The sequence below is a fragment of the Rhineura floridana genome, chromosome 11 (genome assembly GCF_030035675.1).
Source record: "Rhineura floridana isolate rRhiFlo1 chromosome 11, rRhiFlo1.hap2, whole genome shotgun sequence".
Taxonomy (NCBI): domain Eukaryota; kingdom Metazoa; phylum Chordata; class Lepidosauria; order Squamata; family Rhineuridae; genus Rhineura; species Rhineura floridana.
In genome coordinates this window covers 142,528-166,414 of record NC_084490.1, presented here as the reverse complement: position 1 = coordinate 166,414, position 23,887 = coordinate 142,528, and the positions used below count along the sequence as shown (strand labels likewise).

At 57.4% G+C, this 23,887-nt stretch overlaps 4 protein-coding genes and 1 long non-coding RNA gene across 17 annotated transcripts in view; 2 read left to right on the top strand and 3 right to left on the bottom strand.

The window, feature by feature from the left end:
• LOC133366856 (calpain-5-like) overlaps positions 1 to 5,750 on the bottom strand; it is a 30,551-nt gene extending 24,801 nt beyond the window's left edge. For all 5 annotated transcript variants that reach the window (XM_061590392.1, XM_061590390.1, XM_061590391.1 and 2 more), the window contains exons 1-2: positions 5,570 to 5,750; positions 760 to 967 (exon numbers count right to left, since the gene is read on the bottom strand). In XM_061590392.1, coding sequence (XP_061446376.1) covers positions 760 to 924 — 165 coding nt within the window. In that variant the 5' untranslated portion in view covers positions 925 to 967; positions 5,570 to 5,750. The remainder of the gene's footprint in view (positions 1 to 759; positions 968 to 5,569) is intronic.
• LOC133366751 (uncharacterized) lies at positions 996 to 4,991 on the top strand. The gene is made up of 4 exons (XM_061590211.1): positions 996 to 1,095; positions 1,260 to 1,436; positions 1,588 to 1,827; positions 2,652 to 4,991. Exons 1-4 carry the CDS (start codon positions 996 to 998, stop codon positions 3,107 to 3,109), a joined length of 975 nt encoding a protein of 324 aa, XP_061446195.1. The 3' UTR covers positions 3,110 to 4,991.
• A 373-nt stretch (positions 5,751 to 6,123) lies between the features above and the next one.
• Positions 6,124 to 18,177, bottom strand: TAF6 (TATA-box binding protein associated factor 6). 6 transcript variants are annotated; one of them, XM_061590387.1, is made up of 16 exons: positions 17,758 to 18,177; positions 17,264 to 17,423; positions 14,823 to 15,012; positions 14,362 to 14,448; positions 14,083 to 14,236; positions 12,938 to 12,994; positions 11,048 to 11,167; positions 10,456 to 10,598; positions 9,671 to 9,748; positions 8,642 to 8,743; positions 8,317 to 8,499; positions 8,140 to 8,214; positions 7,915 to 8,040; positions 7,442 to 7,615; positions 7,084 to 7,293; positions 6,124 to 6,954 (listed from the first exon to the last, which is right to left on the bottom strand). In XM_061590387.1, exons 3-16 carry the CDS (start codon positions 14,976 to 14,978, stop codon positions 6,577 to 6,579), a joined length of 2,043 nt encoding a protein of 680 aa, XP_061446371.1. In that variant the 5' UTR covers positions 14,979 to 15,012; positions 17,264 to 17,423; positions 17,758 to 18,177; the 3' UTR covers positions 6,124 to 6,576. The 6 variants fall into 6 exon arrangements, with proteins under 6 accessions (XP_061446371.1, XP_061446372.1, XP_061446369.1 ...); XM_061590388.1 differs by lacking the exon at positions 17,264 to 17,423; XM_061590385.1 differs by lacking the exons at positions 17,264 to 17,423; positions 17,758 to 18,177 and adding an exon at positions 16,947 to 17,248.
• On the top strand, positions 17,090 to 23,823 carry MBLAC1 (metallo-beta-lactamase domain containing 1). 4 transcript variants are annotated; one of them, XM_061590398.1, is made up of 5 exons: positions 17,767 to 17,933; positions 21,310 to 21,375; positions 21,667 to 21,827; positions 22,679 to 22,880; positions 23,414 to 23,823. In XM_061590398.1, the coding sequence occupies exons 1-5, from the start codon at positions 17,814 to 17,816 to the stop codon at positions 23,426 to 23,428; spliced, it is 564 nt and encodes a 187-aa protein (XP_061446382.1). In that variant the 5' UTR covers positions 17,767 to 17,813; the 3' UTR covers positions 23,429 to 23,823. The 4 variants fall into 4 exon arrangements, with proteins under 4 accessions (XP_061446380.1, XP_061446379.1, XP_061446382.1 ...); XM_061590396.1 differs by lacking the exons at positions 17,767 to 17,933; positions 21,310 to 21,375; positions 21,667 to 21,827; positions 22,679 to 22,880; positions 23,414 to 23,823 and adding exons at positions 17,090 to 17,430; positions 18,654 to 19,530; XM_061590395.1 differs by lacking the exons at positions 17,767 to 17,933; positions 21,310 to 21,375; positions 21,667 to 21,827; positions 22,679 to 22,880; positions 23,414 to 23,823 and adding exons at positions 17,671 to 17,760; positions 18,654 to 19,530.
• LOC133366859 (uncharacterized) lies at positions 19,574 to 23,736 on the bottom strand. The gene is made up of 3 exons (XR_009758490.1): positions 23,202 to 23,736; positions 22,692 to 22,849; positions 19,574 to 19,995 (listed from the first exon to the last, which is right to left on the bottom strand). It is a non-coding gene; the product is annotated as an uncharacterized LOC133366859 (long non-coding RNA).
• Positions 23,824 to 23,887: the final 64 nt, after the last annotated feature.

Here is a 23,887-nt window from a genome sequence, read left to right as displayed (position 1 = left end):
CTCTTACTTCTTACTGTAAGCAAACAAACATGCTTCTTTATTGCTGGCTGGGTAGTCAGCACAGCTGACCCTGACACTGAAAAGCAGAGCAAAGAAAAGCCCAAGAGGTGGAGTCTCACTCTAGCCCATAATACAAAGTTCAAATATTTAACTCTTCAAGGGTCATGTTCCTATAAGGCTGTTTCTTTTCAGGATCACCTTATAGAGCAATTGTGATAATGACAAATCTAGTCATGGAAAGACTTTTAGGGGCTTTTCCAGATGAGACATTTCTTGTGCACTTGCCCTGCCTTATTCACTGAATTTGCCAGAGGGTCCTGTTCTTAAATTCCTCCTGTTCTTAACACAAGCTATCATTCTTTAGATGGAGATTGTCATTGGCTGTCATGTCACAAATTAAAAAGAAGACAATTTCCGGAAAAAAATCGGGAGAGGGGCAAAGCTCAGTTCTAGAGGGGGCTTCCCCCCCTCCCCCGCTACAGGCCTTCCCCAACGGAAGAGACCTGCTCGGTCTGCGTCTGAAGCGGCAGCGGAGACGGCATGGGATGCCTTGCAGGGCTGGCTGGCCTGAGCAAACGTGCCGCGGTGGGAGCCCGCCAGCCCGCCGGCAGGACTGCTCGGCCTGCCCTTCACTCCCAGCCTCTGCGGACCCAACGGCCCGTACTGGAGGGGACCCCATATCCGCGAGAGCTTGGGGGCTGCGGCACTTGGGGTCCTGCGCCCTGCGCAGCAGGGTCCCCCCTAGGCCCTACATGTTACCCCGGGGCGCTTCCAGGAGACTCCATCCGGAGGATCGCGGCGGTAGAAGAGAGACTCATCTGTGGCTGGGAATTCGGGGTCCTCAAAGACGCTTCTCCGCTTCAGGCAGCGCCGCTTCAGGCGCTTGTACCGCTGGCCACGGAAGGGCGCCGGCCGGGACGGCATCACCCGAGGAGGCACCACGGGTCGCAGAGCTAGGGCTTCGGCACTGGGGACACGAGGAGGCGCACGTCAGAATGCGGGAGGGTGAAACAGCCAGCCAAGGCAAGGCTGAGGACACGCGTGACTTGTGTAATTCGTTCCTTCCGAGCCCCCCAGTGTTTGACCGGGGAATACGTTAGCCAGCGAGGGAAGACCCCGGAGACCTCTGGACCCCCATTTCCAGGTTACTCCCAAATCAGGAGTTTGCTCTCCTTCCTCCCCCACTGTGAAGTCATCACAACCACCTCACAATCGCTCCCCCTCCCCACCAGCGGGCTCTCTGCCCCCTCTGGCTCTAGGAGCGGGGAGCTGCCGTCGCGGATGCTCCCTAATCATGGCCTCCCAGCGGGGCTCCTGCCAGGAGGTGGGGCACTTGCTGGCCCTGATCCTGGGCAGCCTCGTCTTCCTCTGCGTAGCCAACAACGCGATCTTGCTGGTGAGGGCGGCGCGTATGGGTGGTGGCGGACAGCACGACAGTAGGAGGGAATTCCGTGCTAGGCTCGACCCCCCCCCCGCCCCATCTGGCCCAGCGTCCTGCTCCCGACAGCGGCTGTCAGGGGGCCGGAATCTTCCGAGGCAGGACACGGAGGCCGCAGCCAGCCGTGCCGTAATGGGGGTGGGGTGGAGTTACACCTGACCTCCCCCCTCCAACTCTGGGGAGGGAAAGCACCACACGTCCCTTCGTCCTCCTAACGCTGGGGCTGTTCCTGGAAGAGGAGGCCCGACGGCCCGCGCGCTGGCACGCGGCTGACGCGCGTCTTCTCCCTCTCGCCCAGCTCCGCCTGACCCCAAGACGCTCGAAGAGGAAAGATGCTCGCCGCGAGCAACGCGGAGGCGGAAGGAGGCGGGAGCCGACAAGTAGCCGCGGTCTGGGAGTCTTTTTCGGGGCTGGTGGAGACGGGGCGGGCGGGAGGAACGCAGGGCGCTTCCTTAGACAGGAGCAGGCGCCTTGTCGGTTCAGGCGCCCCCCGCATTGCCGGGCTCTCCGGACCTCCGAAAGAGGCCGGCCTGCGTTTTCTGGAGGACTCCGGAGACTGAGGGTCTCGTGGCCTCCCCTGAGCTGCCCCCCAACCCCCAAAGGCTGGGATGTCCGGTGGGTGGAGCGCCCGCTTTGCACGCAGAAGGCCCCGGGTTCAGTTCCCAACAGCATCTCCAGGCAGGGGCCGGCGCCACCGTTAGGCAATGCGAGCACTGCGGCCGCTTGGGGCAGCTGATGTTGGGTGCCATGCGAGGGCAGCCAATGGCCGGGAACACGTACATCGTTGCCTTTTTCCCGGCCGGGCGTGGGGCTTGTGGGAGTCACCGCCTCAGAGGCCGAATAACCCGGGTGGCTTTGGATACTACGCAGTCCCGGGTGGGTGGGTGGCTGGGCGGGGGCATTTGCTGATCCGCCTCAGGCAGCAACCTGTCTTGGCCGGCTCTGCTGCTGGGGCTCACTAGAGCCTCCGCGTCTCCCTCCACTCTCAATCCCAGGGGGGCGCAGACTCTGAGCATGTGCAGTAGGCGCGAAGAGCAGCGTGCTCTCAAGCATGTGCAGAATGCTCTCCCCTCCCAGGCTTGACTTCTTGGTCCTGGCAGGTCTGAGCTCCTTCGGCTCAGGGAAGGTCTTCACCGGGTGTGGGTGGGCAGAGAAGGATGGGGCGACTCCTCCGGCCACCTCCGCATCCTCGGTTCTGTCTTTCCTCCTGCAGAAGGCGGACGCCCCCAGCCCCCCCAGCGCCTCTCCAGCGACTGCCGCTGCTTCCCCCGGCAATGGGCCGACGTGAGGCCGGCGGCTCCCGAGGCCCAAGAGTGCAGGACGAGCCGGACGGGTCCCGACGGCAGCCCCCGGGACTCCAAGCGGGCGGCGGTCAGCGCCAGCGGCAGGCGCTCGGAGCCTTCTAGCGCCGCCCGGCTGCAGCAGCAGCAACAACAGCAACAGCGGCTGCGTCACGGTCGCCCGGGGCAGCCTGGGAGTCGCTCGGCGTCCCCGCGGAGAGGCAGCGTGCCCGCCGCCCGCCCAGCCAAGTTCTTGATCCTCCAGACCAAGCCCAAAGGGAGAGGCCGGGAAGGAGGAGAAGGAGGCGAGGCCAAGCGGGGCCGAGTGATCTACGATGCCCGCTGGCTCCACTGCATGGCAGGCGAGGACGGAGAGCCGGCACTGGCGTAGCCCCAGCAGCGACGAAGGAGGCGCTGGAGCCGGAGTCCCCCTAAGAGGCCAGGATGAGGCTCGCCATCTCCCCTCTGCGCGCACTAAAGGAGCCACGAGACGGGCTCACAGCGACTCTCTCTCTCTGTTGATAGTTAGAGGGCAGACCGGGTTGGGGCGCGGGGGACGCGGAGCTCCTTACACCCCCCCACTCCCCCCCCCACGGAGTGAGTTCTGGTCGCTTCTCTTCAGCAACGGGCATTGGAAGGCTGGAAAAGGTTCAGGAAAAGGCAAGGCCAAGGACGGGATGGAACAAACTCCTCTCTGAGGAATGGCTACAACATTTGGGGCTCTTTTGTTCAGCAAGATAAGAAAAAAGGAACATGATAGAAGTATAAAGTTAGGCAGGGGCTGGAGAAAGCCCACAGAGGATTTTCTCCCAAATAATAGTAGAAGGCAATGAGGCCACCCAGTGAAGCTGAACGTTGGGACATTCAGGACAGAGACACGAAGGTAAGAAGAGACTGCTGGATCAGGCCAAAGGGGGTCCACCATCTAGTCCAGCCTCCTGTTCTCCCAGTGGCCAACCAGATGCCCTCAATGGGAAGCCCTCAAACACTCTCCACTCCTGTAGCCTCCATGAATTTGTCTAATCCTCTTTTAAAGTGTTCAGGGTTGTTAAAACAAAAAGGGGTTGCAGAGAGCATAAAAAGGACCTCTCCAAACTGAGTGACTTGACGGTAAAATGGCAAATGCAATTCTGTGTAAACAAGTGTCAGGTTAGGTATACTGGGGCAAAAAATCTTAATTTCACATATACGCTCACGGGGTCTGAACTGGGGGTGACTGACCAGGAACAAGACCCTGGGATCATAGTGGGCAGCTTGAGGAAAACGTCGACCCAGTGTGTGGCAGCTGTGAGAAAGGCCAATTCCATACTAGGGATCATTAGGAAAGGTATTAAATATTAAACTACTGATATCATAATGGCACTGTATAAATCGATGATGCAGCCACATTTGAAATACTGCATACAGTTCCAGTTGCCTCACCTTAAACCTTGGAAAAGGCTGAGAAAAGGACCACCAGAATGATCAAGGGGATGGAGCAACTCCCCTATGAGGAACGTTTGGGGCTTTTAGAGAAAAGACAAGTCAGAGGTGACATGATAGGTGTACACAATTATGCATGACATGGACAAAGTGGCTAGAGGAAAGTTTCTCTCCCTCATAACACTAGAACGCCTAGACATTCAGTGAAGGAGCGGAATGTTGGGAGATTGAGGACAGCAAGAAATTACTTCACACAGCGGGAATTTGCTCCCGCTGGAGTCAGTGATGGCCATGAGCTTGGATGGCTTTAGAAGAGGATTAGACAAATGTGTGGAGGAAAAGGCTATCAGTGGCTACTAGCCCTGATGGCTGTGCTCTGCCACCAGTCAGGCAGTATGCTTCTGAAAAGCAGTTGCGCAGCTACAGGAAGAGTGCTGTTTGGGCTCAGGTCCTGCTTGTGGCTTCCCATAATGGGCATCTGGCTGGCCACTGTGAGAACAGGCTGCTGGCCTAGATGGGCTGCTGGCCTGATCCAGCCAGCTCTTGTGTTCATTTAGGTCATCCAGCACCATCACTGCCGCTTGTGGGAGCGAATTCCATAGTTTAATTATGTGCTGTGTGGACCCAAGTCTTCCAACATGGAGCTTCACTGAAAGTCCGTAAGTTCCAGCGTTATGAGGGAGAAAAGCTTTTCTCTGTCCACTTTCTCCATGTGCTGCATCATCTTACACACGTTATTACGACACCTCTGACTCACCTTTTCTCTACACTAAACAGCCCCAATTGCTAACCACCTTTCCTCATAGTGGAGTGGCTCCATTCCCTTGATCATTTTGGTTGCCCTTTTCTGAACCTCTTCCAAATCTACAAGTAGGAGGATGATCTCCTTCACATAGCTGGGTGAGGTGTTGTGGTTGCCCTTCACTCCTGCTTCTGGTCTGCCCACATTGAGGGCCTGGATGCTGAGCCCATGGTCTGAGCTGCCACTACCAGCAGCAGCCAGGCTCATCTGATGGGAGGTTTAAAAAGAAATGGGGCAAAAGTCACACGGCAAGCCCTAAATCTCCCCCCCCCCAGCACTCTGCCCAGCCCCTTCTGAGGTAATGCCGATCATGACCTTTACATGCATGTCACCCTCCTGGGAGGTGACCCAGGAGCCCCTCCTCCTTCTCCCGGCAGGACTGGCAAACATCTGTGGCCCTACAGATGTTGCTGGATGTAAACTCCTGCCAGCCACATGGTCAATGGTCAGAGATAATGGGAGGTGCAGGCCAGCAACATCTGGAGAACCCCCCCCCCGCTTTCACAGAATCCAGGAGGCGAGACTCGTCTCCCATAAAGAACAAGTCCCTTCCATCGCTACTCCCCCCGCCCATCCACTTTCTTCTTGCTTTCTGCCCCCATCAAGCCAGAGCACCCCCAGACTTACCTCTGGGCCCAGGACACTGGAGGGCTGCCTGACGTGCGCCAACAGGTGGGCAGAGGAGGGGCCCCTGAGCTCCGCTGCTGCTCTCGTGGCTCTCTGTCCGTCCCTCCTTGTGGGAAGCAGGCTGGAGCTTGCAGAGAGGCAAATGCACCTTGGCAGGCAGCTGGCAGAACCGGTTGGGGAAATGGGGCCGCCCGGGGAGCCCCGTGACTCAGAGCAAGCAGCAACACACACACACCATCCAGCAGGCAGAGAGGAAGACAGAAGGCCACCCGCCAGTACTCTGTAACTGGGCACCATCCATGTGGGCTGACCCAGCGTGGTGGGAAGGTAGAGAACAGCTGCCCTTCTCGCCCTTCCCCAGTTCACATGCGAGGATTGTATCAGCCACACCTGCTGCAGCACTGTGCAGCTGGCTACTTCGGATTCTCTCTTCCCTGCTACCAACCTGGGCTACAGCCACAAAGCGTGTGTGTGTGCGTCTATATAGATTTATATGGGAGCGGAGGGACATAAGACCACTAACTGTCTACCATTTATGGACAAGACCACTCGTGTAGCAAGAGGTAGAACAGTTGAGTTTATTGGATACTACAGAGCCTCTATTTACATTTTATGTCATACGGAAAACAGCTGGCAGCTTTTCTGCTACATCAAACAGAGCATCCCCAACATCTCCCCAACCCCATGAACACAAAAACTCTGCCCTCTCCCGTGGTGAACACAGAGGCAATACTGTGGGGAAAAACCTCTCGCTACCTTCCTGCCCCCCAACAATCTAAGTTGGTTGGGGGGGGGGAGATAGGGTATTCCCCCAAAGCAAGGAGGACACAGGCAAGGGGGCAGAGAACCCCATAACCCCCACCCCACCTTCCCAGGGCTGTTGAGGAGCCATAGCTGTCCTCAGAAGGTCCCACCTTCCCTTGGCATGGAGACCACCCCCAGGCCGCCTTCCCACCTGCGTGGAGAAGGGCGCCTCCCCCCATGGCTCAGGCACGTTGCAGATTCCCTCACAGGGAGGGCTGTGGGGACTCTGGGACCCCCCCGTGAGCCCCATTGGCTTTGGTGAGGAAGGCGGTGGCAGCGGAGGTGCTGGCACTCCCGGGGGGCTGGGGGCTCTCGCTCCGTTCTTGCTTGATGCCGCTGCAGAGGGCCAGGCTGGGGGGAGCGGAGGAGGAGGAGGAGGGCGAGAGCTGGGCACCCCCCCCTTTGCCCTCAGCAGCAGGTGGGAGCGACACCACGATGTACTTCTGGACGCTGCCTGAGACTTGGGGGCCAGAGGCGGCCTGCCCCCCGGAGACCAGCTTGACCAGGGGCTGCGTGCTGGGCACTGTGGTGGTGACGGGAGAGGTGGATGTGCCAGCAGGGCCACCGCTGAGCGTGATCACCTGCAAACGTGGAGGAGGAAGGAGGCGGAGTCACAGGCCAAACTTCCCACAGGGGATCCTTCCCCTCCCCTTTCCCTGCAGCAGCAGCAGCAGCAGCTCTCAGTACTGCTCCCGCTGTGCCCCCCATACCTGCTGGGAGGTGGAGGTCCCAGACGCGGAGGACATGACGATGAACTTGGCTGAAGGGGGCGAGGGCTGCGTGGGGGTGGCCGGGTGGGCAGAGACGAGCGTCTGGACCGGGAGGGTGATGGAACTGGGCATCTTGATGATGCTGGGCGCCCGCGAGGCGGCACTGCTGGACCCCTGAGGGGCCTGGGACAGAGTCAGCGTTGGACGCGGCTGGTGAAGAAGAGGGGACAGCATGCAAAAGGGGGACCCCCAAGGGTTAACTTCTGAAGGAAGGGGGGACCCAGACCCATGAGTGGGTAGGAACACAATGCTTAGGGGAGTGAGGGTGTGCGCATGCATGCACGCACTCCATCGTTACCTGGGTGATGGTCAGGGTGGTGCGGTTCACCTGCTGGGCCTGCATGGCCGCCTGGGCCCGGGCCTTGACCACGTGGGTGCATAGAAGGGTGCCCAGAGCCCCATACTCCGCCCGATAGGCCTCCTGGTTGTCAGGTGGGGGGCGCAGCTTAGCCAGGACTGGAGCACAGTGCTTCTGTGTAGGGAGCCAGGAAGAGGGGAGGGCCAAGAGCAGAATCACACACCACAAGTGGGGATAAGACACCCCCAAGTCAGACATTCTATCCCTCCTCCTTCCCCCTCCGAGACTGCCCCCAAAGCCCAGAATAGGGATGTTCTGTATGCTCCCTCATTGTCCCCCGCAGGAAGGAACATTCCAAGACAGCCCCCTTTCAGGAAACGCTGCTCCAGCCCCAAATGTCAGGGCCCCAGCCCCGCTGTGCCTGGGACATCCACCATCACCTCCATTGTGCAGCAGCCCCCCCCCCTGCTTACCAGCAGAAGACTCTGGACATGATTGGCTCCAATCTTGTCAATGTTGCTGACCACTGGCCCTTCGAGGACAGCACGGACACGCTCACCCTCCACCTGCAGCCGTGGCAGGATCAGGGTCTTGATCACCTGGGGAGGGGGAGAGAGGTGTGATGCTGGCATGGGCTGAGGCCCGACATTCACTGCAGCCCATCCTGGCCTCCCCAGAGCCAGCCTCAGACCACTCACATCATGCCCAAGTTCAGCCAACCCAGCAATAGATCCATAGCGCGTTGTCCAGGGGGTCTTCTCGTCCACCCAGGTCTGGTGGAGAAGAGGGGAGGGGGGAAGAGAACAGCCAGTCAAGAGTGTGAGAGGGAGGGAGGCTCCCAAAGTGCACCTCCTGCGTTCCACAGGCATCCTCACCTTGGTGAAGGTTTTGGTGATCCGCGACTGGATATTGTTGGTGGTGGTGCTGAAGTTCTTGCAGATTTGGGCAATGAGGCGGGCAGCAAAATCCCGCAGGGCCCAGTGGTTGTCCACATCTGGCCGCAGGCACAGCTGCCGACTCACGATGCAGGTCATCACGGCAGGGATCAGCTCGTGCAGCTGTGAAGGGGGAGAGGAGGGAAAGCCCCAAGGCGGGTCAGTGCCAGTCCCTCACCCCCTCTGCCCCCTGCAGCTCAGAGGCCACTCCAGCTTCCTCCCGCCTTCCCTTCCCAGGGGCCCAGAAAGGCTGCCAGTTGCTCACATATTTCTCCAGGTAGAGGGTGGGGTTGTCCATCAGAGCCTTCACCATCCGCATAAGGTAGATCAGAAGGGCAAGGTTATTCTGCACAACATTCACTCGCACCTGGAGGTGGGGGGGTGGGAAGAGAGGGAGGGGGACTCTCAGCAGCTTCTGCTAGATGGCTGGCTTCAGTTCTAAACAGCCGCACCAACTGTGCAAGGCAGCTCATGGGGGGAGGGAAAGCGCAGCGACCCCTACCCCCCCAACCCTACTGGAAGCTGGGCACACCATGAGAAAGCAGACAGCCCCAAGCTGAGCCCACTGAACTCCCCAGGGAACTCCTTGCCACTTTGCACTTTGCCCAGGTCTATGGCGCTCCCTCTCCAGGAAGCAGCTCATCTGGCACTCCATCAGGGCAGGTGCCAAGGGAGCCTCCGGCACAAAAGAGAACCACCTCTTCAGGGATCTGTGACACAGCAGCCCAGGCTTTGCCAACCTGCTGCCCTCCAGATGCTGATGGCTGAAAATCCCACTGCAGAGCCAGCCAGGATGGCTGCACACTGCTGCGGCAGATGGAAACTGCAGTCCAACAATATCTGCAGGTTGGCGGAGGCTGCCGTAGTCTAGCCAGTGTGAATGGTGTGGGGCTGAACGACCCCCAGAAGGCCCCCATACGCTGACTCCAGGAACTGGGCAAGAGGTGGAAGAAGGTGGCGTGCCAAGCTCAGCCTCTCTGGAGCCCAGCTCAGTCCTAGAAGCTAAGGGGGCCTGCCTGATGTTGTCGCAGGCTGGGCTGGGCTCTTGGCGGAGCAGCAATGACAGACGTGGCTTCAGAGTCTCTGCTCACTTGTGGAAGTCACGTCAGGCCAGTCTGAGGAGCCAGAAGTGCCAAGGCCTCTGAGGGCAGACTTCTCTCTCACCAGCCCGCCTCACTGCAAACACCACACGGGACAAAACTGACTCTGGACCAGGAAGAGGCAGAGAGGCAGAAGCAGGGTGTGTGACCTGTGGTGAAGGGTGACCCCCCGCCCTCCCTCCGCCCCTCCTTACCCCTTCAGAGATGAAGGTGCTGAACCGAGGCAACATCTGGTAGAGACCAGGGTCTGTGGCGATGCTCTGAAGCGCCTCCTGTGGGGAGACGGGACAGGAGACGTTGGTGGCTTCACTGGGGATGTTCCGAAGGGGGGGGAGATGGGCAAAGTCAAAATAGCTGAGGTGGAGCGTCACACGCCGGGCACTGGAGGCATGAGTGGTGGCCCTCGCCTGGGTGGGAGTGCTCAGAGAGAGGCTGGCTTCACACAGCACCAGCCCTTGGCCAAGAAGCAAGAACCCCACGATTCTCCCGGGGCAGCTAGACGCAGGTGGACAAGGCGCCAGGCCACCTTCTCCTTCGTGCAGGAGCGTTTGCACGGTGGAGATTTTAAGCAGGGAAAACAGTTTCCTAAATCCACACTGAATGCTCAGAAGATGGAAGACAGAGCCTGAAGGAGGAGGTCCAGGAAAGGGCCTTCTCCCGAGTCGACAATGGCTGGCAGCAGCTCCTTCAGGGTTTCAGGCAGAGAAGGGTCACGCGGGTTCAGCTGGGGGTCTTCAGCATGCACGGCAGCTGCCTGGCCACTGGCCTTCCCTAACCTGGTGCCCTCAAGACATCTTGGACCGGGAGACCATCGCCGTCAGTCATGTCGGCTGGGGCTGATGGGAGCTGTAGGCCAAATCTCCATCATGCTGGGGAAGGATGCTGAAGGCATAAGCTGGCCACTTGGACAGCGGGGGGCAAGGCCAACTTAGCTGGGCTTTCTGGCTAATGGAAGGGGGGCAGGATCCTGGGTGCTCACAGCTCGCTTTGCCTCACAGGAGCCCACGCAGGCCTCGGTGATCTCCTTATAGTACAGCTGCTGCTCCACGGACAGCTCGTGTATGCTGCGCGGCTTCAGCTTCAGGGGGGCTCCCTCCAAAAGGGGGGCCTTCTTCTCTTTGCCTGGGGGGGAGGAGAGCCAGGAGGATCAGGATATGGCCGCGTGTCGCCCCTGTAGCTGACCCCTGCCTTGAGCAGAAATACTGCCCCTTCTGCTAGCGATGGGCCCGTTTGGAAGAGCACAACCCCTTTTGCACATGAAGTCTTGCTGCTGATGGAAGCCTCTTGCACAAGGAAATACAAAATGAGGCGTGGTTGCCCTCTTTTACTTCCATAGGAGACAGTTTGCTGCTGAATCCCTCTTTGCACAACCAGCAACATTCACCTCGGCTTTCATAGGAACTGCCAGAATGCCACAGCTGCTCCGAGTGGATGCTGAGATTGCACATCACGTGTGGAACCTGCACAGTGCTTTGGGCTAGGATCTTGAGGTGCCCTGGCTTCCCTTAACCCCAGCCTCTCCACCCACCCGCATGCCCGTCCACCCACCGTAAAACTGTGGCAGGCCTGACCTTTGCCGTCGGGGGGCGTGGCGCCCTGGCCTTTGCCCCTGAGGGTGCCGTCTTCCTCCTGGCCAGGCTTTGAGGCTTTGAGGGGCTCCGTGGCCTCCGCTTTCTGCTGCTCCTTGGGGGCTGTGGAGGAGGGGAAGAGGTGGACTGATGTCAGTGGCTGTTTCTGGGCAGGCCTGGAGTTGCCCTGGGGGCAGGACCCACCACCAAGACAGGCAAGGTGAGGATGGTGGACTTTTCTATAGCAGAAACCCTCACCCCCCAAAATTATGGTCAGGATGGCCTCATCTTTGATGACCTAGGCTGGTTTTGCTTTGCCTGATCTTGATGGGTTGAAAATCCCACTCTCTGGTTTGGCCCCGTTTTAATTGCTGTTTTTAATTCTGCACATTGTTTATTTTTATGTTGTACTGAGGGCTCTGCCCCCATGTGCTTTGTGTACCAACCCCTCCCCTACGTTAGCAGTGCACCTCCCCCCTCCCTTGGCCTTACGTTACCAAGGCCCCCCTACCCCCCAAAGCACCTCTTCTTCCCCCAAGTCTCTATGCCCCACTCTCGTCCCCTCTGCAGGGGTCACCAAGCCTCCTGCTCAAGCCCCCACAGATCGCCAAGCCTCCTTCCCCCCCCCCCCGGGATTGCCAAAATTCCTTTTCTCCTCCCACAGCAAGGGGTCACCAAGCTTCCTCCTCTCCTCCCCCTCTCGGAGGGATCCCAAAGTTTCCTCCTCTCCCCTCCCCAAGATGGGTCATCAAGCTTTCTCGTCTCCTTTGTCCCCCCAACGGGTCGCCAGACTTCTTCATGCCAAGATGCTGCAGAAGAGATGCTGAGGCCTGGCAGAGGAGCACCGGTCTGTCACTCCATGGCTGACGCAGGTTGCCATCAGCCAGCGTTCCCACTCGCTCTGGTACTCAACTACCCCCTGGGATGCCAACCTTTCTGCCTTGCAGGCCTTGTGGTAGTGACGCAGAGGCCTCCCATAGTGGCCCCAGCTGGTCACTCAATGACTCCCCCAGGCCACTGTCCAACTCCCCTGCCCAGGTCATCACGCTGCAGTTTGCAGCTCCACAGACCACAGAAAGGTCTGGGAAGACTGATAATAAAAATTATGATGATTATGTTCACAATAATTAGTTAACACTCATTTGTGTTTCAGTAGCTTAGAACAGAAAGCTGCGGTCACCCATTAAGGAAATGTCCTGAAAGTGGTATTTTTATGGATCAATTTTCTTGCTTGATTTGCTGATTGTCCAGAAGGAACATAAGAACGTATGTTGAGCAGCGAATTGGACTCAATGGCCTGAGAGGCCCCTTCCAACTCTACCGTTCTATGATGAGAAGAGCCGGCTGGATCAGGCCAACGGGGCCCCATCTAGTCCAGCATATCCTGTTCTCACAATGGCCCACCAGATGCCCCCAAGGGAAGAGGCCTGCAAGCAGGACCTGACCGCACGGAAAATACTGATCTTAGTACCAGTTCCTAGGAATCACCACAGGGGAAAGTCCTGCTGCTGCTCCTGTGTCACCTGGTTGTGGGCTTCTGCTTGGCTACTGTGAGGAGCAGGAGACTGGAACAGATGGAGCCCTTGGCCCAGTCCAGCTGCCTTGGGGCCCTCCTCATAAGCTATCTCTAGGCAACTTATACCAAATTTAAAAACTAGGTAGATACACAGCACAGAACAGACTCAGTTAAATCAGTGCCTAAGTAATTTGATTTCAATGGGTCCACTGCGCATATGACTTATTTCAATTTCACCCATACAAGAAACTAACATGTAAACAACCCTTGTTAATTAAATGTCATAAAACAGCACCAACCAACTCTTCAGAAAGTAACACTAAAACTAAACATAAAACCACAAAATAACCAAATGTATGCTGGAGGGCATTACTCACCTGGGGGTGGGTTTTCTGGGATAGCAGGTTGAACCCCCTCAATGCTCAGCCAGTGTGCTAGAAAAAGGTAGTAAGAGCCTCAGACAGACACAAATCTCACCACCCCTTGTAAGCTTGACATACAACCCTGAGCATTCCCGCTTGGGTCTTAAGACTCCCTAGTCCTGAATGTTGCAGAGTGAAGCTTGCCAATATCTCTGCAAGAATAAAGACTTATCAGAACCAGAAACATGCAAGAGTGGCAGATGCAATGCAACATGTTTAAACCCTCGAGATTCCTACACGTAGGCTGGCTCAGTACACAGTGGCTTCCTAACCCTCACCCAACTGGCCAACCTACTCCTCCCACTCTGCTCTGATAGGCAGGCAGCCAGCATCCCAAAGCCAGCAGCAAGAGTTCTGCGGTGCTTGCGCTCCGCTGCAGGCCATTCTTTCAGTGCCACCATTCGATTCAAGGAGCAGAGCCCCAAAGGAACACAGAGCATCTATGAACAAAGAGCACTCACCTTATACTGGCTCAGACTGTGGGTTAATCTAGCCCAGCACTGAGCACTCTGGCCTGAGAGTCTCTGGAAGGAGAGCCTAACCATTTCCTAGAAGGCTCAGCAAGAGATACACACCAGTGGCCTCAATGACAGGTCATCCAATTAAGTTGAACTGCAGGAGACTCAAGACAAACGGAACTCCCTCCTTCACATGGAGCAAAGTGAAAGTGTGGACTTTGCAACGATAAGCCATAGAGATGGCCATCAGCCTGGACAGTCTTAAAAGGGGACTCACAGATTCAAGCAGGAGGATAAGGTTGTCAGTGGCTAAAACCAAGTCCTCCCTTCAGTATCCCTCTTGCGTGGCTGGGGAAAGCGAGTGGGGAGAGCTGCCGCTGTGGCACTCGGGTCCTGCTCGGGGGCTTCCCTTTGGGGTACCTGTCTGGCTGCTGTGAGAATGGGAGGCGGGGCTAGATGGCCCCTTCGGCCTGATCCAGCTGCTGCAGACGTTGCTCTTAAGCGATCTATTCTCGCTGCCTCTTGGCAGGTCTTCTGCTTTGCTTATTTTACAGAGACAATCAGACAGCAATCTTCTGAGCTCCTATGGAGGCCTCCTTCATGCGAGCCCCAAATGGCCACTGGACTCACCCCCCATCTCACCTTTGAGGCAGACATCAAGGGGGACTCGGGGGAGGGGCGTGTTGATGATGTCACTCAAGTCCACCTCTTTCTCCTCATAAAAGTAGAGCTCACGCCCCCCACCGCTCGCATAACGGAACGGGATGAATTCCTGCGTGTGGAACCCATAGAGGGGCTGCAGCAGAGAAGAACAGCCAGTGAGGACCCGGGCTCTGTTCTCCCAGCACCTCCCCCCCCCGCTGAAACCATCTAACTCCCCCCCATCCCATCCCTAACCCTCCCTGCCCCCGCCCGACTCACCTCAACATTCTTCAGCTTCAGAGCAAAGTCCATGTCCCCCGTGGAGAGGCTCCTGCGCTTCCCCATCCGCATGAATTTCACGGCATCCTGGTAGGTGGGGAGACACAGCAGGCAGCTGAGCAATCTGTGGGTGCACGAGCAGTGGCTTCCGCACTCCGTGCCCGCTAGGAAGCTCTTACTCCTTCCACACACACAAACCCCGTGGGGCCAAGTGGGCGGGGCCACTAACCTGATGGCACAATAGTGTCAGGTGACCCTGCGCAGTTTGGTATCAGCCCCCCTTTTGGCCCAGCTCTCTCCTTACATGCTGCACACGTGACGTCACATATGGCTCTGGGCCAGGGGGGCATGGCTTGACAAAGCACCCTTGTGGGCCCAATGGAGAGTCCTGACGGACTTAATCATACCTGCAGGATGGAGGTTCCTGATCGCTGCCCTATGGCCACTCCCCCCCAACATACCTGTGCAATCTCCTTGATGCGGTAGCTGACTTCATCTGCCAGGAGCTGGCAGGTCTCCTCTGGGACTTGCCCTATGCCCACAGACTCAGCCACGACCTTCATGGACTCCGTGGGCAGCTGGGTGTTGCTCAGCCTCAGCTTCTTCTCTTCCGCCATCTTGGCTGGGGGACCTCAGTGGCTGCTGCTGCTGCTGCGGGGGGGGGGGCAAGAACAGAACAGTCCCACCATGTCTGCACTCACTGGCCTCACCACAGATATTAGGGGAGAAGACTGGAGAGGGCCGGGGGAACCGCATATCTGAGCCACAAAGCACAGCCACATCCAGGGGAAAGCAAAGGGCACCCCTTCAGAGGGACTGCAAGGCGCATGCACACACACCCCAAAAAAGAGGAAGGGAGGAGGATGCACCAGCAGATCAAGCAGAACTCCTCCCAGGCAGGGGCAGGCAGACGTCAGTCTTGCGGGATCCACTTTGCTCTTTTAACAGAACTACGAGAACCACCAACAGGGGCAATGCAGTGGCTCAGAGGGTTGGCTGCTAAAAATTCAGAAATGAACTCAGAAATGGAGCTCACCCCTAGAGAATTTGTTTTCAATATCAAAACTGAGTTGACAGTCCTTTCACATTCCACTACTGCCCTCCCAATTCTCTTCATTTCAGCAGCCTAATTTTGCATGTCAGAATTTTCATTAGAAATCCTTGTGGATTCATCGCACCTCACCCAGAGATCTACCTTCTGCCCACCCCTGCGAGTCTAGAGGACACAGCCCCCCCACACCCCCAGCCAAGCTTCTGCGGAGAGCTCTTCAGCACAGCCAGGCCAAGGGGGTTAGTGGTGGTCCAGGACCACTTCTGGCACCCCTTTCTCCCTCCCTCTCCCCCCCTGCCTCCACTGCCCCCAAATCAACCAGCATCACCAGCAGAACAAGCTGCTCCCCCCCCCTGCAATCCCAGAGCCTGGCTGCTTCTGCTGCTACTGTTGAGTTGGGCCAGGTGGGGGTCTATTCAGCCCAGTCTGTTGTTTCTCACAGCAGCTGCTGTCTCCTCCTGGTTTTCAACGGTGGACTGCACCTGAACATGGAGGCTCCACTGAGTCCTCCTCCTCCTCCGCTCAACTGGTGTTTAACGGCAAATCAAGGCCAGGACAAGGCCCTATTACCACCACCTACTATCAATCTCGTGTAACACAACTCATTCACAGCATTTCATAAAGCTTAGTATCTTTAAATGGCCTGCCTTCAAGTCGATTCCGACTTATGGCGACCCTATGAATAGGGTTTTCATGGTAAGCAGTATTCAGAGGGGTTTACCATTGCCTTCCTCTGAGGCTAGTCCTCCCCAGCCAGCCCCTTCCTTGTCCGCAACTGCCAGCTGGTGGGCAACTGGGCTCCTTGGAACTATGCAGCTTGCCCACGGCTGCACAGGTGGCAGGGCACGTAACCCCTGAGCCACTCACTGTGTGGGGGATCTTTAGCTGGCCCTTGACACCCAGGAGACACGAGTGGGGATTTGAACTCAGACTCTGGACTCCCAACCTGGCTCTCCTCCCCACTGTGCTATATACCACCTTCCAGTATCTTTAACAAACTGCCAAATAGGCTCCAGTACCAAGCCCCACAGACTTTTGTCTCGAAGGGCCAAACGCACATTCAGTTTTTAATCCCCCAAACACTAAGCTTTCGGAGGACAGACTCTCTACCTTCCAGGTACCCAAATACAATCCCCAATGACACGGTCCACGGTTCCACCACTCCACAGAACTCAGTCCTCAGAGTCCTTATCTATGACCCTGTACAAACCACTCCTAAGAACAGTGTCCCGTTACGGCTCTAAACATGCCGACTCGTCTCTGCCGCTCTGAAGTCCTTCAGAGCTGGACAAAAGAAAAACACCCACCGACCGGCAGTTTCCATCTCCCACCGCCTCTACTGCTCACTCAGCATCATCTGTTTAACCCTACTTCTATTTTCCGAAGTGGACAGAGGCTGCCCTGTTACCTAGAACTGCTCCGCATAACCCAGGTACGAGGGTCCCGGGGCATGTACAGCGCGCGACCACCAGTGACGCCGGGAGGGGGGCAAGGGGGAGAAGGATAAAGAGAGCCCCCTCGCGGCGCAACTTACTGCCGAGCCAATTATGGGACGGAGGAGGCGCCTGCCGCCGCCAATACGGTAGCAGCTGATCGGTGACGTCATCCACGAGCAGCCCTATATCTACAAATACGGTAACGGAAAAATGGTGGATCCGTCCCCCTCCACCCGGAAGTACTTAAAGGATACTGCCGCGACGGGCCACCGCCGCTCAGTCCCCACCGAGAAGCGGGCAGGAGGAGGCTTCTTCCCCCCGCCCCCGTCCTCCCGCCACGGCTAGTCCTTCCAGCGGCTTTACCCGCCACCAGAAGCAGCGTTTAACTCTATGCGCATGCGCGCTCCTCCCCTACCAGGATTCTAGGAAGACGTTGAGGCAAGACCATAGAGGGGAATGTGTAGAGCGGCACACGAGTATTTCCGGCTTGGGATTGCAGCAGCGGGGATGACGTCACAGAGATCTCTCTCTTCCTCCTAGTTCTACGACGAGGGGGAAAAGGACTGCGGACTACACTGCAGGGTTGTTATAATTTAGTTACAGACTCAGCGATTCCCTCCTCGCCTTATACAATACCGAGCTAACCTCCCCATATACACATTCCCTCCACCCCGCCCCCTTGCTTCTACTTGCGGAGGGGGGGAGAAGTTCCCCCTACCCCGTCTGTTTCACCCCCCCAAACTGCAGTTTAAGGGGCGGGTCTTGATAGCGGCCAGGGCCAGCAGGCGGAAGTCCAACGGGGGAAGCCCCGCCTTTCCATGCTGTCCCAGGCACAAAGGAGCCGACTTCGCCCGTAGGCACGTGGCCCGTCCCGTCCCTCCGGGGGACGTAGCGCCCGCCGCGACCCACCTGGTGAGAGGCGCCTTGCAGGGTCTTCCTTGCTCGACCGCTGAGCAGCAGCATGCATGGGATACGGAAGGGGGGGTGGGGGTCTGGCGCTTGGCTGCCGACCAGGACCAGCGCGGAGCTCCCGGCGCCGGCACTCCCACCGCGCGGCCGAGTGCGGCAGCTGCTTGGAGGACAAGGTGGGGTCCCCTAAGCGAGCGCGCTGCCGGGGAGGGAACCGGCTGTCCTTCGCCCCAGGGAGCAAAATTAGACTTGCTGTTATCTGCTTTCATTGGTGCCGGTAGTGTTGGGGCTCGTGTGACGACGGGAGCCTAAAAGCTTACTTAAGAGTAAGGAAATGAACCGCATGCGCCCTCTTGACGGGGGAAGGAAGGGCCCCCTTCCCGCTGGGATTCGGCCCGAGTTGCCGGGTGCCGTTGCGTACCTTGCTTGCCATTGGGACTCCAGAAAAGCTCAGCAGCAGCAGCCGCCGCCAGATCAGGCCCCAGAGGGCCATCTGGTGTAGGGTCTTGTTTTCCTCAGCGCCCAGCGAGGCAGGAATATCCATGCAATGGTGCGCGGAGTGCCTCGCCAATGGTCCGTAGGAACAATTCATAGACCCCCGCCACCCCTGAAATATTTCTGCGGACGCACTTGCACCCAGATGCCCCAGTGGGAAGCCCACACGCAGGGCTCTCTTCCCCATTTGCAATTTGGAGGCATTTACAGTGGAGGTAGCCATTGTGGCTAGTGGTAGTCTCTGACAGCCCTCTGCTGCTGCATGACTTTGTTTAATCCTCTTCATGGCAACGCTGGATTGGGAAGCAGAGCCACAGTCGCCCCGGCAGAGAAGCAGGGCAAGAGTCAATGGAGAGTCTGGTGCAGGTGCCCCCTTCTCATCCCTTCCTTATTTCTTGAAGGGCTTTGGGATCTGCCGTGCAAGGGCCTGCCAGCGCTTCACCCTCAAGTCATCCGCTCATCCACTTAAGGACCAGGCCGAGGATCCACGCTCCCAACTGCACTGGTCTCCATGGCCTGTTGCTGGCCTGCCTCCAACTCTTCCAAGCCACGGACAGCCCCCCTCCCCGCGCGGCTCATTCCTGGCTCCCCCTACTCAGTGCTGGTCCTGCAGGAGGGCTATGCGGAAGAGTTGCCAGATGGCACCACCCAGGCAGATGGGACTGTCTCACTGGTCCTGGGGCCGTACCTCACCTTGGTGGACACAGGGGGGCCGTGGGGGCGGGACCAGCTGCTGGCAGGGCTGGCAAAACAGGGGGTGTCCCCCTGCGACGTCCAACATGTGGTTTGCACCCACGGCCACTCAGACCATGTGGGTAACCTCAATCTTTTCCCCCGGGCTGAGCTGATTGTGGGCACAGATGTCAGCCAGCCTGATGGGCGCTACCTCCCCACTGGACTGTCCCGTGGGCTCCCCTACACTCTCCATGCAGGGCACCTGGAAGTGCTGCCCACTCCTGGCCACACAGGGAATGATGTCAGCCTGATGGTTCGGGGCACATCCCTGGGGGATGTCCTGGTGGCTGGTGACCTTTTTGAGCGCGAAGAAGATTCTGAGGAGTGGCAGACCCTTAGCGAAGACCCAGCACGGCAGGCAGAGAACAGGGCACGTGCTCTGGGCATGGCTGATGTCATTGTGCCTGGCCACGGGCCACCCTTTCGGGTCTTCACAGGGGGGAGTGGGGCATCACAGGGAGGGTCTGGATGACCTCTGCAGTCTCAGCCAAGAAGTAAGGAGCTCTGTGTCTCTAAACACCTAATAAAATATTTTGAATCAGAGAGCAAATGATTGTTTTGGGGCTGAGAGCCCAGACTCCTGGGGAAGCAACTTGGGAGGGGTACAGAATTGGGGTGCAATTTGGGGCCTTTTTGTTGTGGTGTGGAGAGCTGTAAGACAAATAGTGAACTGGCAATTTGGGGCCATTGGGCTGGGGAATGGAATTGGACCTAGTAATTGCCCTGGCTCAGCTGCTCAGGAAGAGGCTGGCTAATGACTTTGTTTGTGGCCACAAAAGAATCTCCTTCGTTTGGTGGTCGTCTGGTGACCCTGATGGGTTTTCCCCCCATCTCTCACTTCCAGATGCAGCTTGGCTGGCTTGCTTGAGCCCCTTGCAGCTCTTGTTCCTTTGCTCCCTGCTTGTATCTCACGTGGGCTGGAGGTGGTGGACAAGATGTCCTCTTCTACTGCAGCTTGAGAACTTGCTGTGGCAGGATGCTCCATGGGCTTTGGGCAGACGTTGGCATCTGTTTTATAAATTGGTGCATGAGGATGGAGGGCTGGCAGAGGAGCCAAGATCCCCCCCCCAGCTACAGTGCCGTGGGGGTGGTTGGTGGTGAGCGTGACCCTTGCCCGTGGCACTCAACCCTTGGAAGGGGGGAGGATTCTGCTTCTGCCCAACAGCTCCTACCGCCAGTGCTGTGATCTACTCTGCCCAGTTGCTTGGTGGCATCAAAGGGACAAAGGTGGCATTTATGAGGCTGATGAAGCAAGTGGCGTTGCGCTAATGGGTGTTGGGAGAGTCCCTCCTCAGAGGTTCCCGAAGGAAGCCTGAGTTTCCGCTTACGTCCCTCCCTGCCTGATGGTCCATGGGCGCCACCCCTCCAGCACTGGGCATATAAGGGTGCTCCTTGCCCAACAGAGCCCCATTTGATACCACTATGTGCACAGGGGCCTGCTCCAGAGTGGTGGGGGCCGCCCTCTGGCCCTTCACTCTCCTCTGCATTTTGGCCAACATTCTCCTCGCCTTCCCGGACTGGAAGACCGAGTATGTTCATGGCTGGGGCAAGCACCTGACACCCGAAATCCTCTACTTGGGTGGGCTTGTTGGAGGTGGTGTCCTGGTAAGGAAAGCTTGCTGTGGGGGAATGTTGGTGTTGGGCGAATTGCATACTTACAGTATTATTAATTCTATACGGCCATTCCATCAAATGAAGTAACATGGAAGCAGCAAAGGAGACTTCTGGGCCTGTTCAGAAACTGATTTTTGTAGTGTTTATTGAATGTTGGGGGCAAGGCCCACATTACTGCTCTGCAGACCTCAAGAAGAGGTGCATGTTCCCTGCCCCATGACACAAACAGGGCCAACCGCCCTTGTGGGAACGATCTTGAACACTTTCTTCTTTTGTCTTCTGTGATCTCTTGCTGTGTTTTTATTTTGCTTGAAAGGCTTCTATCGTTAAAGGTGAGATATTCATATGAATAAGTGGAATAAATCTGATGAACAGTTAAATTTTATTCACCTGCATGTCAGCCCTGCAAAGTGGGTCATTAATGTAGCCCTTGTAGTACAGGTAAGGAATTGCACCTGCCAGGTGGGGGGTGGGGTGGATGGGAGGGAGTGAGGCAGAGCATGTCCCATCTTCCGGAGAGCTGGGATTCGAATGCCTGGCTGCCTGTCCTACAAGTCACACCCATTGCTAACAGCTCCTGGAGAACAGCTTGGTTGTGGATTCAGACTGGGGTCCATGGATGATGGGGGATGACTTGGGGACGGGGGTGGTTCTGGGGGAGGCTGAATCTCTCTGCTTCTTGGGCTGAGCAGCCCTTTGTCTCCTCAGGTTCTGGTGCCAGCCGTCCACATCCAGGCCACTGGTCGCCACGGGTGCTGTGGAAACCGCTGTGGGGTGAGACTTCTGCTTTGTCTGGAGTCGGGCCTCTGGCTCCCCTGCTTGTTTCCATGTGCCGGGTGGAGGGAGGCGAGGCAGGCAACGTGCCATAACCACTTCTGTGGTATTGCCAGAAAAATCCCAACATCCAATTTCTCTGAACTTACCTTGCATCCTGTCCCAACCCACCGCCCCACCATGCGGCTCTTTCACCTCGTAACTGGGTGTGTTTTGTGCCCCCGAGACCACCTCCTATTTGCTTTGGGACACCCTCAGGCTGGCCACTAACCCTAACCCTTTCCTCCCCAGATGTTCCTTTCAGTGCTGCTTGCAGCAGTCGGGGCTGGGGGGGCCGTCTATGCCATCACCATCTCCTCACTTGGCCTTGCACACGGGCCATTATGTAGGTACCTGAACAATAGGACTCTGGAGTGGGGGCGCCCCTTTGAGAAGAGCCTGGAGAAGTTCAAGTGAGTGAGGCAGCTGGAGGACCTGAGCACAGATGGGGAATCCCTGCCGGGTCGTTGCGGGATGGAGGGAGCTCAATAAAGGGGTCTGGGTCGTAGGAGGAATTTCGCCATTGTTCAGAATCCCTTTGGCTTTGCTTGCAAGAAGGAAGACCCCCTGGGTGGGTAAAAGCCTCCACACTGGGAGGAAACCACCATCCTGCCCTTGCCCACCCCTGACTCCAAGTTTTGCTTTGGATGCCCCTCTGCCTTTCTGCTGGGTTTTTTTTAAACTCAAGGCAGTTTACAAAGGCAATACCAAGAATCTCTTGAAAGCAAAATTTTACATTAAACACTCAAACACAGACAGACCCACTAAACAGAATATACTTCCTGGCTGTAATCATGTGACCCATGCTATGTACTACTGAGGCTGAGGTTTAGAGTCACACTATTAGTCTGGTGGAGGCTGGAAAGAAGGAACAGATGAGCCAAGCAAATGTGTTTGGGGAGGGAATTCCACAATGCAGTGGGGTCACCAGGGAAGCCTTGCAATGTTGCCATGACCACAGGAGGCATGTGAAGAGTCTGTGGCTGGTCAAGAGCTTTACATGGTATTATGGCCACTCTCTTGGGAAAATGGGGTGGTGGGTAATGGACATTACCATCCCCTGCCACTCGTGATGTCCATGTTAGTTTGGTGACTCCCAGAGGGGGTGGGCTTCCTAAAGGATGGAAGGTGTGTGTGTGTGTGTGTTATGATGCTAGTTGTGTTCGAGGGGGAGGAGGGGCCCTCTGCCAGGGTTCATGGTCCTGAGCGCTCTCTCCTAGCCCCCACCTCACCTCACCGCACCTCTCTCCCCTTGTGCTGGCAGTAAGGACAATTACCTCTTTGACTCAAACCTGTGGGACATCTGCCTGGACCCTCCTGGCGTCACCAGGTTCAATGTGATCCTCTTCTCCCTCATCCTGGGCTCCGGGCTATTGGAGCTGGGCCTCTGCCTCATCCAGGTTTTCAATGGGCTCTTTGGATGCATGTGTGGGACCTGCAACAACAAGACGAGGAAAACTGCGGTGGTGAGTCTGCCTCACTCCGGGAACAGGCGCCTCCCAGGCCAAGCAGAGATGCCAGCTTGCTTACTTACTCTGGAGGAAGTTCCACCGAGTTCAATGGGCCTTACTCCAGAGTAAATGTGGAGAGGATTGCATCCATTTGTGAGGATCCTTTGGGAGCAGAGCCCTTGAGGGAAGAACGATATGGGGTGCTCCAGAAGGCTCTCCCGCACTCCCCTCTGGCCGCGGGGGCTTGCCTGGGAAGGGGCAGCTGGGCCTGCACCCTCCTCTTTGCACGAGGCCTCCAGGGGCCCTTCTGGCTTCAGTCCCGCTTCTGTTTCTCACCTCAAACGAAGCCAAAGCGGGCCAAGACTCCTGAAGCGGAAGTCGCTCCAGGGTCCGTAGGGAGGAGGAGGGAGCCTTGGCTGGGCCTTGGCACTTGCTGGCTGGCTGACCGGACAACCGGAGGGGAAGGGGGCTCCTGGACGGCCCCGAAAGAGCTGCCTGCCTGCCTGCGCACAAAACCCACGGTTGTCTTGGCTTTGTTTTTCCTCCAGCAAACCTACAACTGACACCACGAAGGCCGCGGCCTCCTTACGAAATCTCCCTGCCGCCCTCTGTCTCCGCTCATGACGGTGCCTCCCTTGCGCTCGGCTGGCCCAACTCCCTCTCCTCAGGCCTGGGGTGGGGAAGAGAGAACCGGCCAGCGTTCCCTCCCCGGGCTCCGAATCAGAGCAGCAGCTACTGCAATAAATCTTTGCGCTCCTCGAGTCCCCGTCTGGCTGTTCTTTCTAGCTTGGAGTAGCTCCAGAGGGAGCGAGAAGCAAAGGTTGATGATAAGAGGCTGAGGCTGGGCCAGTGCTGGCAGGAGGAAGGTCAGGAGACCTCTTGCTCACCAAGGACTTCCTCCCTAGCCCTTGGGAGGCACCAGCCCAGCCCCTCCTGGGCAGGCCTCGGTTTCCCGGGGGGGGGAGGGGGAGCGGGAGCGGAGTCAGCTGCTCTTCTGTGGGTGGGAGAGGAAGAGTGAGGTG

Excerpts from the sequence above, each read along its gene's own strand:
- LOC133366751 (XM_061590211.1), top strand. The coding sequence starts at position 996 with ATGCGGGAGGGTGAAACAGCCAGCCAAGGCAAGGCTGAGGACACGCGT. Across the intron at positions 1,096-1,259 it reads AGTGTTTGACCGGGGAATAC|GAGCGGGGAGCTGCCGTCGC; the intron begins GTTAGCCAGCGA and ends CTCTGGCTCTAG. Across the intron at positions 1,437-1,587 it reads TGGTGGCGGACAGCACGACA|TTACACCTGACCTCCCCCCT; the intron begins GTAGGAGGGAAT and ends GGTGGGGTGGAG.
- TAF6 (XM_061590387.1), bottom strand. The coding sequence starts at position 14,978 with ATGGCGGAAGAGAAGAAGCTGAGGCTGAGCAACACCCAGCTGCCCACG. Across the intron at positions 8,500-8,641 it reads CCCTCTACCTGGAGAAATAT|CTGCACGAGCTGATCCCTGC; the intron begins GTGAGCAACTGG and ends CCCCCTTCACAG. Across the intron at positions 7,616-7,914 it reads ATGTCCAGAGTCTTCTGCTG|AAGCACTGTGCTCCAGTCCT; the intron begins GTAAGCAGGGGG and ends CTCCCTACACAG.
- MBLAC1 (XM_061590396.1), top strand. The coding sequence starts at position 18,764 with ATGGCCTGTTGCTGGCCTGCCTCCAACTCTTCCAAGCCACGGACAGCC.